This window comes from Plectropomus leopardus, chromosome 4 (genome assembly GCF_008729295.1).
Source record: "Plectropomus leopardus isolate mb chromosome 4, YSFRI_Pleo_2.0, whole genome shotgun sequence".
In the NCBI taxonomy this organism is placed as follows: Eukaryota; Metazoa; Chordata; class Actinopteri; order Perciformes; family Serranidae; genus Plectropomus; species Plectropomus leopardus.
The window spans coordinates 21,147,063-21,164,372 of NC_056466.1; the positions used below are offsets into that span (position 1 = coordinate 21,147,063).

Here is a 17,310-nt window from a genome sequence, read left to right on the forward strand (position 1 = left end):
GACTCTGGGGTGTTTGTTTTTATTTAAAACATAGTTTAGGGAGTGTTTTTCTTTTGTTTCAAATTTTCCTGAATTGGGTGGTTTTACTTTAATAATTTAAGTACTTTTTTTCTGAATATACTTACTTGCTTTTAGGGATGTAAAATTACTTGAATTAAAAAGTATATACTTGACTCACTGACATAGCTGTATCAGGGTTATTTACAGTCTATGGAAACGATCAGAGCCCTTTACTCCAGTGCACTAGTAACGCGACAGACCTAGCACCCGCCCACCGTTCTTATTGGATCTCAGCCCAGTCACGTGACATAATGCGGAAGCGGACCATTTTCAGCCGAAAAACAAAACATTCGTGGGTGGTGCGGAGTTATTCAACCTGGAGTGACGTTACTCAGCTCTACTGGAGTGGTTTCGTGTCCTGTGCCGCATAGCTCGACAGTTTTACCCGGGGTTTGGCACGATGCTGAACGCCGCCGCCGCGGAGAGGAACAAGGAGCCCATCCTGGCCGTGCTCCGGGAGTGCGTGAACACCGGGAGACCCCTGCAGGCTCTGGAGATCTCCTCCGGTACCGGGCAGCATGTCATACACTTCGCTCAAGCCCTGCGGAATATCTCCTGGCAGCCCTCAGAGTATGACCGTCAGTCTCTAGCCAGGTAAACAATAGTGGTGTGCATTAGTACGTATTTACATAACCGTTATAAACAGCCTATAAACACGGGTAATTACGGTATTGATTAATTCCTGCGCAGCAAACTTGAAGCAAGACATAAGCCCCTCAGCTCAGATATTACGGTAGTACATGTAACTGATGCAAGAGTGTGTTTTGTTGGAGAGTGCCTGCATTAACAATAATGTCTTTTGTTCCCATTCTCAGTATCGAAGCGTACAGAGCCCACTACCAGCCGCACAATGTGAGGCCTGCCATCCACCTGGATGCTTCTCTACCGTATCAGTACTGGGGAGGCATCCAGCCAGAGAGCCTCGATCTGGTAGTCAACATCAACATGATCCACATTTCTCCAATGGCTTGCACAGAGGTAGGGCTGCCGATTTTATAGGCGCTTGTATTCATATAGTGATGCAACTGGTTTCTAACTTAATCCTTTAAGACCTGAGCAAAAAATAAATAAATAAATCAAATAAAAAATAGCAACAAAAAACGAAGAAAACAGTAAATAAATAAATAAATAAAACCACACACATACACAAACAAACAACAACAAAGAAATGACCTGAAAAAAGCTATTTTAAAAAATTATATAATAATGATAATTTGAACATTTCTCCAAATCTACTATTTTTTTGCAATTTACAGAACAATTCTTGCCAAGATGCTCAATAGCTTTTTTTTTGTTTAAAGAAATAGTAAATTAATTTGCTAAGGGTCTGAACACAGCACAAGAAAAGTGATGTCAATCCAGGTTTCAGTGGGTTAAGAATCTTACAGAGCTACCCAAAACTGGATTACTAACTGGCAAAGTGGGCAACTTTCCCACTGCCCCCAGGACTTTTTTTTTTTTTTGGTAATACTATATATATATACTCAGCCCAAACACAGTTTTGGGAAGCCCCTAATGCCAGGAGACAGACGTACTTTTAAGACTTATTACTTAAGGGAAGAGCGTGTAAAATTAAGGGGGATTAAGTGGCATCAAGTGATGTGGACTACAGATTGCAAAAAGCTTAAACTTCTCACAATTAGAACTCCATCATCAATGTTCTGTGTTCAGGAGGTCTTTATTGGGAGCCAAATTATCCGCAGAGCTCTCCTCCTCTCCAAAACTAAGGGACCAGGTGATTTAAACTAGTAAAAACACTGAATAAAGCAGTTTTGTGGTTTAAAAAAAATCTGGGCTGTTTCCAATGCTGTCATTGTGGAGGGGCTGATAACATGTATAAGTAATATAAATATATTTGATTTGTGCCAGGATATCCCCATAAATCCTACACACTGGACCTTTAAAGCAACATTATATAACTTGAGCTGGTCCCACTGTGGCCACAAGCGGCAGTTACAGGTGAATGGTTAATTCTTAAACATAACAGTAGTGTTAAATAGGAAGGTAAAAGTCACAAAACACTCAGCTACAAGCTAACACTTGCCAGCATATCTTATTGATCACACCAGACTAAATATTGTTGAAAAAACCTTTTTGTACTGAATAGAGCTAGTGTAGCTTTTAAATTCAACTTTTCATTTGTAAGACAAATATTATGTTATTACTTCTTTCAAAAAGAATATAACAGAACATAGTCTGGCTAGTTTTTGTACAGCGATCTATTGATTGTTCTTGCTGTTGAGTTTTCAGAAAGCACAAATATTGCAGTACATGCCCCCCACAGTGTTTGTGACCCTTTTGACCTCAGATAATAACTGCAAGCAATGCCTCCCATACATTTTCTTCTTCTGGTCTTTCAGTCTATGAAAGAGACCAAGAACAAAAAGGGCTGCAGTAGCTATCACTCCTTCCACTCAACCCCCACCACATATGATGCAATCACTATTTTCTTCTAGGGTTTATTCAAAGGAGCCGGAGCAGTGCTGAAGCCGCAGGGTCTTCTATTGACATACGGGGTGAGTACAAAAGCCATGTTGTCATGTGCATACACTTACCATATTCATGGCGTGTTATTATAAAATGTAAACAGAAAAGTGAGTCAGTAAATGCTGTGTATCTTGTCGTTACCCTCAGCCCTACGCAGTGAATGGTCAGATCACCCCTCAAAGTAATATTGACTTTGACTACAGCCTACGACAGAGGTAAAGTATGTGAAAATCTTTTTTAATGCTTCATGGAAGTTCATTATTATGAGAAAATTCAAAAGGAATTGAGCGGTCACAGTCTTGTCAAAAGAAGAGGACAGTAGCAACTGTTTGCTTTGTGTAAGAGAGAGCAGTATTGTTTACACAATCATAGAGGGTTGTGTGTTTTTGTCATTTGTACAATAAATAATGCAAAGGTGGTAGGATATTGTAAAGGGGATTTTTTTTTTTTAACTTACAGGAACTCGGAGTGGGGACTCAGGGATATCTCCCTCCTCAATTCTATAGCACAAAGAAATGGCTTATTCCTGGAGAAAATAGTAAGTGGACACTTAAACATCCAAAACAATTTTTTTATCTTTTAAAAGCTAAAAAAAAAAAAAAATGAGAATGTAGACAATGCTGGTTACTAATGTATGATTTTAAATGTTTTCATTGCCAGGTGGACATGCCTGCAAACAACAAGTGTCTTCTGTTCAGGAAGGAGAGTCTGGTGTGAATTATCCTGTCGTTTCCCTCTCTGGGTGCACACCAGTACCAGAGTGGGATGCTCAAAACGCCTTAACCTACACTTGAAGCTCAGATACATTGCCAAATTTTCCCAGAACTGTTGATGAATCTCTCCCCAAATTCTAATACACATTAAATCATAACTGAAATACTGTAATCTGTGATCCACTATCTGTATTGCACACTTGAGTAAAAAGGCTCACAGCTATGTTGTCTTTGTACTATATTTACCTTGATACAGCCACCTACTCTTTCAGTTTCTTTATTGAGACTCAGTGAAACTAAGTTGGCAAAAGTGCTTTGCAGAGGGAGATGCTGAACAGAGAATATGCTGTAAATTAGATCTTGAACTGATACATTACAATAAATGGAAATCTATATAAAACATCTATGTAAATGACTAACATTAAGGGCCCAATACAAAATAAACACAATACAATAAAACAGATAAACACAGTGTAAAGGTAATATACTACAGGTATCTGTTTCTCTAGCATCACAAGCTTGTTGATCAACTTGTATGGCTGCTATCTTATTTTTACAAAACATACAGAAAACATGTCAAAAGAGAAAATATATATATATTTAGACTTATTTAAAAAAGTACTGCATTGCTATTACTGGACTCACACCTCTGGAATGTAGTGCAACCTGTTTTATAATGAATATACTAGATATCGTACATAAAAAATTACACCTTATAATGTCATTAAAGGAGCAATGTGTAAGATTTAGTGGCATCTAACAGTGAGGACTGCAGATTGCAACCGATGGAAACTTTTCCCATGTGCCATGCAGAAACTCCCCATTCAGATTCAGTTTTCAGTGTTCTGGGGGTTTTTAGAGCTGAATTATTTGCAGAGTTCTCCTCCTCTCCTAAAGAAATGGACCAAATGATGAAAACCAGTAAAAACACTGAATAAAGCAGTTTCTTGTTAAAAAATAAGTGTTTTTCCAAAACTGTTTGGCTTGTCACAGACAGGCTGCTAGCCTAGCACCTGCTAATGTGTGCTCCCCTTTTTTCTCTGATAACTTAAGACCCAGATGTTCACGTTTCTACCTGGAGCTGAATTGTTCACATAACTATCTTCCACTCAAAAACAAATTGACCCGATGACTAAAACTGGTAAAAACAGTGAATCAAGCAGTTTATGTTAAAAATCTGTGTTTTTTTCAATGCTGCTTGGCTCATTGCGAAGGGGCTGCTAACTACGGTGGCCAATGGGAAAACACAAAGAGCCCTAACCTAGAGCCAGTGTTGGGTTTGCAGCGCAACATGGCAATCTCTATGGACAAGGAACTGCTCCCTGTGTAGGCATAAACAGCTCATTCTAAGGTAATTTTTTTTTTTAATCTTATTTTCAGGTAATTATACACTAAAAAAAACATACTTAATATATTATATTCTATTTCTGCCAATATATCCTCCTAAATCCTACACACTGGACTTTTATCATATAGCTAGTTTTTGACATGCCTCTTTGGATTTAAAGAGTTGTTATTAAAAATCTTTTTTCTTTTGTTGCAATTCTGATGCTTACCTTCAGTGCTAAAGGTAAAGGTGAAAAGACCCATTATGCGATAACAAGGCCTGCGATCTCTACAATACCTCGCAGGTCTTTTTATTCAGAACATCACGTAGCTTCTTGAGTCTGCGTTCAGTAATGGCTCTGACGTAGCTGTCTGATTGGATGATGGCCATGCCATCCTGCACAACACCCATCACCAGCAATGGGTTTTCCTCCATGGTGATGTTGGGACAGGGACAGCTCCAGTCTATCTTGGCGATGGTCACCTCTAGGTTCTTGGTGTTAAAGAAAGTCAATCCCATCTTTTCATCTCTCAGGACCTCCTCCAAGCTAAAGCGGGCTAACCCTGAGTCCAGATCCTCCACCAGCTCCGTCAGCCGCCCCACAATAGCAAAGTCACTCCGGCATAAGCTAGGCACCATTTTCCCCTTCACCCGACACGTCTTACAGGGTTTCCTTTTGGGCTGTGGGCAGTTTGCCTCGCACTCCTTCTTGGTGTGGAAGCTGTTGGCATTCCCATGGCAGCCACCATAGGCAAACGCTTGGCACTGTTTCAGGAGGGAGTTCCAGGCCCATCGTGGCTCCCAAGACTTGCAGGGGCCCTGGACAGCAGGCAGGGAGCAAATGCCCATCCCTTCTCTCTGGCAGGAGGCCTTGCACTCCTCATAAGTCTCAAACCGGTTGCGGCTGTCATCACATCCGCCGTTGCTGAAAGCCATGCAGGAGCCCAGCTTGCTGTCATAAAACCAGTCCACGTGACGCTCGCCACTGCACACTCTCAGGTCGACTTCAGCCAGGCAGTCTGCTGGGGAAAACGGCCGCCCCATGGGCATCTCAGGATCCTCAGAGAAGTCATCGTCAGCCCGGCGGATTACAGACAGCGGGTAGTCTGCACGAAGAACTCCTGCAGAATTCCTTGCGATGCAGGTGTAGATACCTGTATCCCACACCTGTGCGTTGTAAATGACAAGCTGGCCAATGTTGGTGATCACCACGTTGCCATACATCTGATCCGGCCTCATGACCAGACGCTCACGCCGTTCACTCTGTTTCTCCCATGTCACATCAGGTCTGGGGGCTCCAATAACGTCACAGTGGAAGCTGACGGTGCCTCCGACGTAGATGGACTGGTGGTGGGGGTTGGAGTAAAGCGTGGGGGGCATGGGGTCCTCCTGGGAGGATGTCGGAGTTGGGTTAGCTGTAGTGTCCTGAGGTAGCGGGCTTGTGTGGGGCCCGGCCAGGTAGAAGCGGCAGGTGACCACGGTTAAAGTCACCCCACGGATGCAGGCCTCTGCGTCCATGTAGCAGCGGTTGAAGTAGGTGAGGCCATCTGAAGCACAGGTGAAGTTGGGTTCTTTTTCGCAGCGGTCCTGACACTTGCAGATGGGCTGTCCATCCCAGATGTCACAGGTTGCTCCCTGCTGGCTGCAAATGAAGCCCTCACAGGTAGCTGCGGAGGTGGGGTCATCACCTCCTCCTCCACCACCCCGCCCATCTGGCTGGGCAGAAGTGCCATCAGAGAAACGTGCAGCCACACAGCTGTTGAGACCACACACGTTGGTGCAGCATTTCTCAAAGTCAGCACAGTCCTGCACACTCACAAAACAGCATTAATTAGCAGCTTTAAATAAACAAAATGAGCTTAGCTGATCATTTATGAGAAAAACACAAATAGCACTACCTCATCGACATTGCATTCTCTCTCGCAGGTGCTTTGCGCATCAACCCAGAGATTAGAGTTCAGCTTGTTGGGACAAAATCCTTCGTGTTCAATTTTGGATCCTGCCACGCTCACACACAAAGAAAGTTCGGGTAATTCCCAAACCAGGAGCATCAACAAATACGCACGTATCCATCCTATCTTATTTGAGTTGTTATGCCAACTTTGATCCTCTGTAGATCTATCTTTCAAAAGTTGTTGAGGAATTTTATACATTATTGCGCTTTTGCATGAGTCGCCCACGGAGTAAATCCATTCCTCCTCTAGGTGTTTAAATTTAGAATTTCATATTATGTGGTCGTCCTTTTCGTGCGTAAACACTGTGGAAATCAGTTTGCCGTGCGCAGAGAGGAGAGTTGCAGCAATGCCGAAGACGAGCTTCCACGTGCTGGACAAAATATATCCCAGAAATGGATTGGAAATTATTACAAATGCAGTCGGCTGCATGTAGTATTCCCACTGACGCTCAAAAACAAAACTCTTCCAACAATGGGCAAACTCTCATTCACGTTGATTTCCCCCGAACAGCGGAATACGCGAACGAAACTGCACAATGAGAGAGAAAGACGCAACATCAGCCTTTCAGAGCGTGAATGGAGGTGGAAAGGGCAGCCCCTCTGACCGCCCCCATGGCCGTCCAGTGTCTGAAACTCTTATGAAGGCAGCACCATGCGCTAAGCAACTGGACAAACATTGTAAAAACATCAAAGAAAACGTGGCCCAGTGGTGGCAAGCTGTCCCAACAACCGTGCGCACGGAGACACACATTCCGGTGAGAAATCCAACGTTAAATGCGTCCAGACACAATTTATAGAGGTGTCATTCATAAATGAGGTTGTTTTCCTGATGTTGATTGATTTCTTCTTTGGTTATGCAAACATTTACATTATTTAAGTGTTTTACGCAGAACAAACTAGTGCACACATTTGTTTTTTTTGCACAAATTTGAAATTGTAAAAGAGTCGTCTGCAATGCAAGGCGGAAAACGTTGAACCCAATCACGGGGCGTGTCGCATCATGTCTAGCAAAACATGTTGTTTACGTCCGTCTTGTCTAGACGTCGGTCAATTTAGCACCGTGCCTCATTCACACGGAGCTCAGAGATGCCTCGCTCAGGTGGCAACGCGTAAAGCGCCACATTTTCAATGGTGTGCGACTCATCTTTGTCCCGGCGCAGCTCTGAGGCGATGAGAAGCAGCACCCCTCATCTTTTCATCGCAAGTGACCCTGCAACCTTTGGCTGACTTTTGACCGCGCTGCATTCATGCGCTGCAGCTCCGTGCTGGTTATCCAACACTGGCCAATACCGAGAGAGCGGATAATCAATTCAGCAGCACCCCCTCCAAACACACACACATACATGGGATTTATTGCACTTGAGCATCGGTGGCCCCGGGCTGGACAAAGGGTATTAAAAATATTCCCACAATTCCCCACAATGACCTTGATAAATGAATGAAAAACCACTGCAGCATATTTGAAAACACAACTTTGTATAGCTTTACCCTTTATTTTGTTGGTTGACTGTTTTCAGTGGAGAAAAATCATAAGTAATCCCGTATCCAAACCTTTAGACACACAGATCTGTTAGCAACAATCATTATCAAATGTTTACATATAGTGCTTTAAATGCGTTGGGCCCCATTGTACTGATCTCAATACACCATTGTAAAACAGGCACCAGTAGAAAAACATGCACCGATTTTTTTTATGCCCTTGATGACGGTGTCATTAGCATGACACTGGGAATGTTGAAGTGGACATACAGCACATGTTAATCAGAGGTGGAAAGAAAACTGAGACTTTACATATGAATACAAGTATTTCTGCAGCTTATTTAATTATTATAAGAGACATTATCATTGGGTGGCTCTGATTTTTAAAAAAACAAAACAATGCTTTCTTAAGTCTTCAAGCTCATCTGGCATTACATGACTCTCTCCCATAAATGACCACCCCTTCCTCACTTTGTAAAAAAGCTATTTGTTTTAACTTTAGAAAGTTAGTGTCTGGGCTGGCTTAAAATTTTTAATTTGGCTAACTTTAAGTTGATTCGACTTGTCCTCTGAAATTCAGTCAACTTAAAAATTTAAGGCAGCGAGGACATGTTCAAGTTAAAACAAATTGCTTCTTTTTTTAAAAAATGATTTTACACACATTTTCACAAAGGTAATAAAATAAGAATTAAATCATGTGGCCAAAGAACAAATATTCAATGCTTAACAAAAAATATTACATTAGCAGATGTAAACTTCCCACCTCTGATTCTTAAACACCCACATATTACCACAGAGCCACAGCAAAGTAGCAGATGAGTATTTTACATTCATAATACATTGCATATACATAAAATGTCCAAAAAGCAATTAAATGAACAAAATTCCTTTCACCAATGTCCCTGTGAGTTTACAAGTTCCTGTTAGGAACCAAGACACCATTGCAGCACTTTCTGAAGGCAAAACACCGTGACTGAGCAAACAATCTGAGATCGTATAAGGTTTCCTCATCAGCACCAATTCATCTCAATATATTTAAATTGATCATGCAGTTGTTTAAACCGGTTAGAGGAATGACACGACTAAGGATATTAGATTTGAGGCAAAAATGGCCTGAGAAAGTCAACAAATGTTCAAACTGATGACCAGGGGGAGATGGAGGGTGAATTCATTTGACATTAAAAGGGGCACAGGAAAGAAACTTGGCTCGACAGCTTCTCAGACTGAGTAGAACTAAACTAAGTATAATTTTCAATGGGCAATTGTGTTGTCATTTTTCTTAAATCCAACACTAGTCTGTGCGGGAAACTAGCCCTGCTCTTCTGATGACATTCAATTAAAGCCAGTCTTATTTAAAACATAACTAATCTTTTAAATAAGGAGCGCTGCACCCTTCACGTTACGAAGGGAAATTTCCATAATACACAAAGGGCAGAAGACACACAGTTAAGTTGTACACCAAAGCGGGTCTCCCAAAACATTCAAGACAAAACAAGCATAAGAAGCTCCTCTCCAGAATCAATCACCAAACACAGGCCAAAACAACTAGCACATACAGCATATTTACAACTTTAAATACAATAAACAATCCATCTCAAAATTTAAAAAAAATAACAAGCTCATGTCCCTCCACTCATTTGTAGTGTTTACAGGTGAGTGATAATCCTTGATTCAAATCTGTTGGTCCCAAGGAAATCTTGTTCTTCTTGATCATAGTGAGCCTCTGTAGCAAAGAGTACGGGTAAACGGGCATCCACAAGATGGCACCAGCAAGCGCAAAGGACAGAAACCAATCCAACCATCCCAGGCAGTTTCCCAAGGTCTCTGTCAGTTCACAGCTATGTCGGATTCTGGTGAAGAATGCTGGTGGCTCTCTCCGTGCTCCTCCACGGCCTTGTGACATCTGGGAGCAACAACACCTTTAATACTGGCCCTACGGAGTCCATTCCTTCACTATGAAATCTTACAGTTCCCCTTAGAGGATGACGACGAGCTCTTCGGAGGACTCTGTGGAGGCCTGAAGGACTTTGAGCGTTTCAGACTGTTGGCTTTACTTCCGCCGCCACTTCCGCCCGAGGCGGAGCTGTTAGCTACTGAGTAGGAGCGTCCATGCATCATGACTGCATTCATGCCATTGGCCATGGAGAAAGACTTGAGGTGGGACTTAATGGCCACAGGAAGAGGCAGCTTGTCGATAAGGTGCACCGGTGTGCAGGAGACGATTGAACGGCAGCACAGATCTTGGAGGCTGAAGACTGTGGAACAAGAAGAGGGAACATGGATGTTCCAACGGTATGTCATGTCAGATAAAACCTAAAGCTAAACTGCGGGCACGAGACATGAAAAAAAAAAAACCTTCTCAATCCATCTTTTCAGTCATCACAAAAAGGTGGAGACCAAGCTGAAAGATTTTCACCCCTGCACATTTCTCTTTTTTTGCACTAGATTTTTTTTTTGTTTCATGCATGTTATGAATATTTAGTTTTGGTTTTTTTTATTTCAAATTCATAGCATTTTTCTCTTACTTTTTTCAGTCCCATCTCAAGCTCTCCAACAATGAAGCAGAAAATATTTTACTTTCACACATCTGTTTGTCTAATAGCAAGATAGAGGGTTCCCATTTTCACGGACATATCTGGTACCTTGTGTGAAAGGTTATCCATGGAAGAATACTTTGACGATTATTTCATAAGACATAGAAAAAAATCCATGATTATTCCAAAACTTTTCAAGGATTTTCACTAATCCCCTGACTTTTCCAGGCACTGAATATGAGACTGTGATATTCCATGAGTATTTCAGGTTTTTTAATGGCCGTGGGAACCCCTTAAGACATCTTAAAAAAAAAAAAAAAAGTTTAGATCTTTCGGATATAAATAACTGGATTTTGGAGACAATCTGGTAGTTGCACTGTGAGACATGCACTATTTTCACCGTACGTACATGTTGCTTTAGTTTCATGACATTTTGACAGTGAAAAGAAACAGTTAATTTAAACAAATATTACAGAGACTGCAACTTTGTGACTTTAAATGTCTTTTTGGGCTAATGGAACAAGTAAAAATGGGATTCTCAAGTGCCACTTCCTAAAACTTGATATTGTGAAGCACAAGAGCATTTTCTGGGAGAGTCTGGATAATCCACAGACCTTTGATTAAATGGCTTTCAGTGAAACTATGGTCCACCAAAAGAAATGGTACCCAGGAAAACTGTCAACAGCGAGGAAAAAGGATTAACTAGAGTAACTGGTACATTTGTTTCTGGGAATACACAATACTTTTGAGCATTGTCAAATGTCATTTTGAAAGATATGTAATGGTATTTCATGCACATCCACTAAACTGAGGTGTTGGGGGAAGTTTTGAAGTTAAATAAATAAATATCTGGTCACATGAGAACCAACACATTTTCTACAATGTTCTGTTATCTGACAGAATTGGTATGAAACTTTAATAGACTCACCTTTATTGGGCCTCCAGAACTTCTCCATCCCGTGCCTCATCAGCACAATGCGCGAAAGTTCTGTGAAGGATTCGATGACGTTGAAGTTGCACAGCGGACTGACCTCAAAGAAAGTCATGCTGTTCTTTTCTGCATAAGCCCTTGCTTGCTCGGTTGGCACCTGCCGCTTGAAAGCCAGGTGAAGCCGATTTCCCACCAGGATCCTGGGTACACCCGGGGCATGCTGATGGAAATAAACAACACGAAAATGACTTTTAGGTAATGTTACCAAATACTGCTGCATCTCTTTAACTGGATTTTAAATAGACAATGGTCTTTCTCAGGGATGGGAGGATATAAACACAGGATATACCCCACCCCCATGCATTTCCTGTATTTCTTTCTTTGTAAACAGAAATGGGATTACCTCGTCAATTTCCCGTATCCAGCGGTCAATGCCATCAAACGACCAGCCATTAGTGATGTCATACACAAGCAGGATGCCCTGTTGAATAAAAGCCAAACATGTTGACATATATACAGAATCACATAATGGCAAGGCACATTTCACACCACAGGGCAATTCAAAATGCTTTACCGAGCAATAAAATATAAAACATGATGAAGGATACAAAATTACAATAAAAGTAAACAGGTAAGATGCAAAAGGTAAAATGAATAACTAAATAATTAACATTTTTTACATAAGAATAATTAAAAATAGATACAGGGCAGCCAAGAGGTGCACGGATAAAAAGATTATTTAAAATAAAGTTGAAATAAGTTTGCAGTCATTACCAGGTGGAGTGGGCAATGTAAAAAAAAATGTTTTTAGCTTTGACTTAAAAGTGATCAGAATCAGGGCTTATCTAACATAATATGGGAGGTTATTCCTGGTTTGTGCTGCATGATAACAAAATGCTGCCTCACCATGCCTCAGATGTCCTGAGCACCCTTGAAGGCTCATATGTCACAAGCATGTGATGCCAAAGAGATATATTTGGGCATTGAGCCACAGAGTGATTTAAAGGCAAACAGCAAGATTGTATAATCAGGATAACCCCAACGTTTCTTGCTTGACTCTTAGTTTTGAGGGTCAAGCAAGGAAAAACACAGAAGTTGCTCCAACGGTTGTCACCTGTGCTCCACGAGAATAAGACCTGAAGATGGTGCAGAATCTGCCCTGTCCCGACGTGTCCCTGTTGAAGACACAAGAGAGCCTGTACAGTAAACCGACCTTAATTCTATGGGTTTGTCCACTGCACCACTTTTCACTTAATGAGCCAATATTGCCAAAAACACTTACCATAACTCCAATTTCACTCTCCTCCCATCCAGCAGGATTGTGGTGGTTTTATAATCAATCCCTGAAATTACACCCAATCCACGCAAGGTTAGTTAATGTTGGTTAGCGCATGTTTTTTTAATCCATTTCTAAACAAATGAATAAAAGCAGAGACATTTACTCACCACTGCTGTAGGCATAGGGAGACTCTACCGATCCGTCTTGTAAACTGTCCAAGATTTCTCCCTTTCCAACATCGCTGTCTCCCACCAAAAGGAATTTCAGGAGATAATCGTAACTTTTGACTGGACTACTCTGGGTCCCCATCATCCCACGCATTGGGTCTGGTTCACAGAGAGCTTTTTAAGCTCACCAAACGTCCACTTTTCGGGGCACGGGACAAACCAAACGGTCCCCAACAAAGGTATCTCAAGCTAGGCGAACGCCGTTTGACGTTAGCATTAGCTAACCAGCTAGCTGGCACACTTCCCACGATTTACATCCACTCTATCCTGTGTGAAAATCAAATAAATGAAATGTATATTTCTAATTAGCCCGGGCAATATCAAATACACCTTTCGGTGCAAGGTATGAGCACTGGAAGCCAAAACGAGACACCGTCGACGTGCCGTTAATGTTCACATTAATAACCAAAACAACCTCAACTAGCTGTTAGCTTGCTAGCTAGCCAGCTAACACAAAACGATTAAAAACCCATTCTCGCACAAACGGGTAATACAAAGTAAGTCCGAGGCTGTTAATTACCACATAAAACGATACTCTACCAAAGCCAATCCGACTGTTTTACTTTGTTTAGAAAGAAAAATGCCAACGAGGGATGTTTAGCCTCCGAGCACAACGCCTAGCCAAGTGGACTGTGTTGGGACTTCCTGGTATTGACATCATTACTACGTAATGTCCGGGTTCGATTTATAAAATAAAAAGACCAGACATGTTTTTTCTTTCTCAGATTTATTCACCAGATTTATGACCTTTATTTATTTATTTTAATTTAAAACAATAAATACACCTTCTATTCTGCTTTGGGAAATATTTGAAAACATTTTGGCGAGTGACTATGCCTTTTGGAGCTTTTTGTTTTGGCTTTTGTGTTGTATGTGTCTATTTAGTTAATATACACTAATACAAGGTACTTCATTTGTATATCTTTTAATAATAAAGATGCAACTGATGTTTTGGTTCTGTCACTCTTATTCTATGTATGAGAAAAGTTTTATTTGAATGTTGAGAAATGTTCTGCTGCTCCCTGTCCACAGAGGGGAATAAATTTACTCTACCAAAAATATTAACTAAAACTAAATTGAGTTGACTGATTTAATTTATACTTTACCCTCAATGTGATATGATAATTGGAACAGATAAGGAAATGTGTTATTCTGAAATACTTTAAACCCACACTCATGACAAAGACAGAGAGAAGGTGATTATTACTAGTCACCTGTGATCGATTGCTCTTGATTGGCATTAGCAGCAGCTGTGGGAAATTTTGCTTGTTTGCAGAATTTAAAGGTCAGTGTAAACACCACTTTCACATCCAACCTGTTTAGGTGAGGGTCAGCTTCAGTGGGAGGCAGCTGCTGGAGTGAAAATGGATCTGAGGCATGCAGGGCTTTTGTTACTGCTGCTTTGTTCTGCCTATAGTTATCAGTTCAGAGGTGGAGCTGGATATGGCTCATTTTTCCCAGACCCTGAACAAGAATGGGAGAGAATGGAGACAGTGATCGGTGAAGAAATTACTGAGGCCCTTGCACCTGAAAACAAATTCTTTAGGAGCGCATCAAGCAGTGGATCTTCAACACCTGAAGCAAAGAAAGTTATTGAGTATAAGGTTGTGTCAGCTGCCAAGGACCGTAAAGAGGCTTTCAAGCCAGAGAAGGGTGCCAGAGACCTCCCTGAGTGGCTCAAAGAGATGTTACTTGAGGGTTACTCCACTACTCCTGCACCTGGAACATCAACATCTAGATCAAAGATTATTGAAATCCTCTGTCATGTTGACAGAATTTACGTAAGAATCAAGAGAGACGTTTTTAAGAGTAGTAATGCATACAAATACTTGAAACTAGGCACCTGCCCTGTTAACCAGGGAACCAAAGAGCATTACTACCTTCTGTACCTTCTGACAACTGACTGTGGATTCAAGAAAGAGGTTGGTAAAATTGTCTTTATTTCAATACATGGTTTTCTGCTTCGCCAAACCACAACACAAATGTTTGTGTTCCAGAGTAACACAGATTATCGGTCTGTTAAAACCATGCTCAGCTACAAGCCAACCACTCCAGTGCTGAGGGAAATGCCATTTGACATTCCCATGCAGTGTAAATATCCCAGGTAAGGTTTAAGTTTCTTTACTTGTAGGTTTAGGTTCTACCTTTTTATTTCTCACGATTATCGTATGTTAGTGTAATTTTAGCAAAGATTTTGATTAAATTAACTCTTGGAATACAGTTTAGACTGCAAGGCAATTGCTTTTTTTTCCCCCAAGTTTGTACAAATATCAATTTCACTTATTGCAGGTTGTTCCACTCCTACAAAGTTGGCTTCTATCCCAAACTACAGGGAGGCACAGTAAAGAAAGAACTCCAACCAAAAGGCAGCTTCACCCTCACTCCTCAAGATGGTACGTTCTTTTAATAACACTTAATTCCTGTTCACGTGTGCTAGCATTCATCTGAATACACAAAGGTATTCTCAGCAGTCTTTCTGATATAAAGAGCAGACCTTAAATTTCTCAATTTATAACATGCAAATGCATAGAATCTAAACTAGACATGGCTGGGACTGTTATTGGAAATGTAGATGAATACCTCAGTCAGAAGTTATGGGAAATCAGCATTTCCCAAACCTTTCCTGCATCCCTTGTCCTGCATGTTTTAGATCTAGATAATGTACATCCTGTTTTCTTTTGAACCACTAAGGCTGTCATGTGAGGAGTAGGAAAAGCATAGTGACAAGAACAGATCTTTTAGCAGCATTTTAGTTAAGCTTAATCTGTCATACAAATGGGAATGTAGAAGTAATTCAGAACTAGAGAAACAATTCAGTTCATACAAATTTTTATTTTCATACAGCCTTACTAAGGTCTGCTGTCATTAAGCAACTGAAACTGCACAAATATACTCTATACAAGCATCCAATACTATGTACTACAAGTATTTTCAGAAATTCATCACTGAGCAAAATCAAATTTGCACACATTGCACACATCAATCAATGTTAAGTGTAGGCTTATAACATTAAAGTGGTCTAAAATTGTCAAGTGACATCCCTCACTTTTCCACAGCATCAGGGAATGCAATCACTGGTACTAAAACCTACACCTTGGGCCAACCGATGTACTTTGAGGCCAAGCAGCCCAGCGTCTCTACAGGGTCTTCAGATAAGAGGGTGTACATCAACAAGTGCTTCATGACAGCATCCCAAGACCCTAACTCGAGTCCTAAATATACATTCATTGACAACTACGGGTGAGATTTAAATTGATTTCACATTAAGATGGGGTGTGACTTGGTCAGAATTGGCAGTAAACATGTATTCTCGCTGTTTGTAGCTGTATGGTTGATGGCAAGATGACTGCACAGTCCAAGTTCCTTTCGAGTACCTCAAAGATGGCGCAGAAATTCAGCGTGGCCGCCTTGATTTTCAAGGACAAACTTTCCTCTTCATCACAGGTACTGTCAGTAGCAAATGCCATGCAGCTCTATAATTTTAAAACTGAAATTTTAACGCTGAAATCCATGTCTTTTCAGCAACTATACATGCACTGTGATATCTCTATGGGGGATCTTACTCCAACTCCGACCTCAAAGGCTTGCAATTACGATTCAGCTACCAAAAAGTGAGTTGACTCTAACAGAAACCATCCACAGGTGGACATAGCTTGTTTTTAAAGGTTTTGTAAGATGGATATTTTTTTTTTCTTGATTAGTCACCAAGCTTCCCTTCTGGCATTTCATCTGATAACTTTGTTTATGGTTTAGGTGGAAGGCGCTGTTCGGTCAGGACTCTGTGTGCACCTGCTGTGACTCAACCTGCTCCTCTGCAAATGCCAAGGGTAAGCCTTTCCTTTTTTTGTGTGTTCAAAATCTGAAGGTAAAATTATTTTGAAATATAATCCTTAACTTGAGCGGCAGTGTGATTATCCCTGATTTGACAATGGGTTTGAAATGTAAAAGTGGCTTGTTTTAAAGCCACATTTCCATAGTTTAGTTTGGAATTTCATCATGTCGTGTTTATCAGCTTCAAGGAATATGATCTCAAGTCAATCGTGGAAGGTCGACTTCAGCAGAATGAATGGGTTTGATGAGATTCAACCTCGGATGAAATTCTCAGATCCCAACACATTCAACTCAGAGGACCTTGATGTGGCCGAGCATGGAGACTTCCTACAGTACTGGGATCATGAATATTAAAGAAATTAATGTGAAAATTACTTTTAAAATAAAATATCTTGTACTTGACATTTATCATTTGGTTTGTTTTGCTCTCAATTCTGCACATTACTATGTTTGCACATCTGTTTTCACTTTTTGCACACTATTTACAT

General features: G+C 40.9%; 4 protein-coding genes across 4 annotated transcripts; 2 read left to right on the top strand and 2 right to left on the bottom strand.

The window, feature by feature from the left end:
• The first annotated feature begins 320 nt into the window (after positions 1-320).
• Positions 321-3,483, top strand: mettl26 (methyltransferase like 26). Its single transcript, XM_042484639.1, has 6 exons — positions 321-654; positions 876-1,038; positions 2,517-2,576; positions 2,695-2,762; positions 3,007-3,085; positions 3,208-3,483. The coding sequence occupies exons 1-6, from the start codon at positions 461-463 to the stop codon at positions 3,262-3,264; spliced, it is 621 nt and encodes a 206-aa protein (XP_042340573.1). The 5' UTR covers positions 321-460; the 3' UTR covers positions 3,265-3,483.
• Positions 3,297-7,155, bottom strand: wfikkn1 (WAP, follistatin/kazal, immunoglobulin, kunitz and netrin domain containing 1). Its single transcript, XM_042484482.1, has 3 exons — positions 7,147-7,155; positions 4,885-6,393; positions 3,297-4,151 (listed from the first exon to the last, which is right to left on the bottom strand). Exons 1-3 carry the CDS (start codon positions 7,153-7,155, stop codon positions 4,116-4,118), a joined length of 1,554 nt encoding a protein of 517 aa, XP_042340416.1. The 3' UTR covers positions 3,297-4,115.
• An 859-nt stretch (positions 7,156-8,014) lies between these two features.
• On the bottom strand, positions 8,015-13,623 carry LOC121941767 (ras-related protein Rab-40C-like). The gene is made up of 6 exons (XM_042484638.1): positions 12,932-13,623; positions 12,768-12,828; positions 12,600-12,660; positions 11,889-11,966; positions 11,483-11,705; positions 8,015-10,275 (listed from the first exon to the last, which is right to left on the bottom strand). Exons 1-6 carry the CDS (start codon positions 13,083-13,085, stop codon positions 9,974-9,976), a joined length of 879 nt encoding a protein of 292 aa, XP_042340572.1. The 5' UTR covers positions 13,086-13,623; the 3' UTR covers positions 8,015-9,973.
• A 672-nt stretch (positions 13,624-14,295) lies between these two features.
• On the top strand, positions 14,296-17,224 carry zp3c (zona pellucida glycoprotein 3c). The gene is made up of 8 exons (XM_042484633.1): positions 14,296-14,913; positions 14,989-15,095; positions 15,281-15,384; positions 16,048-16,231; positions 16,315-16,435; positions 16,514-16,602; positions 16,745-16,818; positions 17,004-17,224. Exons 1-8 carry the CDS (start codon positions 14,356-14,358, stop codon positions 17,174-17,176), a joined length of 1,410 nt encoding a protein of 469 aa, XP_042340567.1. The 5' UTR covers positions 14,296-14,355; the 3' UTR covers positions 17,177-17,224.
• The last annotated feature ends 86 nt before the right edge of the window (positions 17,225-17,310 follow it).

Coding starts and splice junctions, on each gene's coding strand:
- LOC121941767 (XM_042484638.1), bottom strand. CDS start 13,085: ATGCGTGGGATGATGGGGACCCAGAGTAGTCCAGTCAAAAGTTACGAT. Junction 11,967..12,599: donor CTTATTCTCGTGGAGCACAG/GTGACAACCGTT, acceptor TTTATTCAACAG/GGCATCCTGCTTGTGTATGA. Junction 11,706..11,888: donor GGATACGGGAAATTGACGAG/GTAATCCCATTT, acceptor TATTTCCATCAG/CATGCCCCGGGTGTACCCAG.
- zp3c (XM_042484633.1), top strand. CDS start 14,356: ATGGATCTGAGGCATGCAGGGCTTTTGTTACTGCTGCTTTGTTCTGCC. Junction 15,385..16,047: donor CACCCTCACTCCTCAAGATG/GTACGTTCTTTT, acceptor ACTTTTCCACAG/CATCAGGGAATGCAATCACT. Junction 16,603..16,744: donor TACGATTCAGCTACCAAAAA/GTGAGTTGACTC, acceptor TTTATGGTTTAG/GTGGAAGGCGCTGTTCGGTC.
- wfikkn1 (XM_042484482.1), bottom strand. Junction 4,152..4,884: donor TGAATAAAAAGACCTGCGAG/GTATTGTAGAGA, acceptor CCATTTCTTTAG/GAGAGGAGGAGAACTCTGCA.
- mettl26 (XM_042484639.1), top strand. CDS start 461: ATGCTGAACGCCGCCGCCGCGGAGAGGAACAAGGAGCCCATCCTGGCC. Junction 1,039..2,516: donor CTCCAATGGCTTGCACAGAG/GTAGGGCTGCCG, acceptor ATTTTCTTCTAG/GGTTTATTCAAAGGAGCCGG. Junction 3,086..3,207: donor GCTTATTCCTGGAGAAAATA/GTAAGTGGACAC, acceptor TTTCATTGCCAG/GTGGACATGCCTGCAAACAA.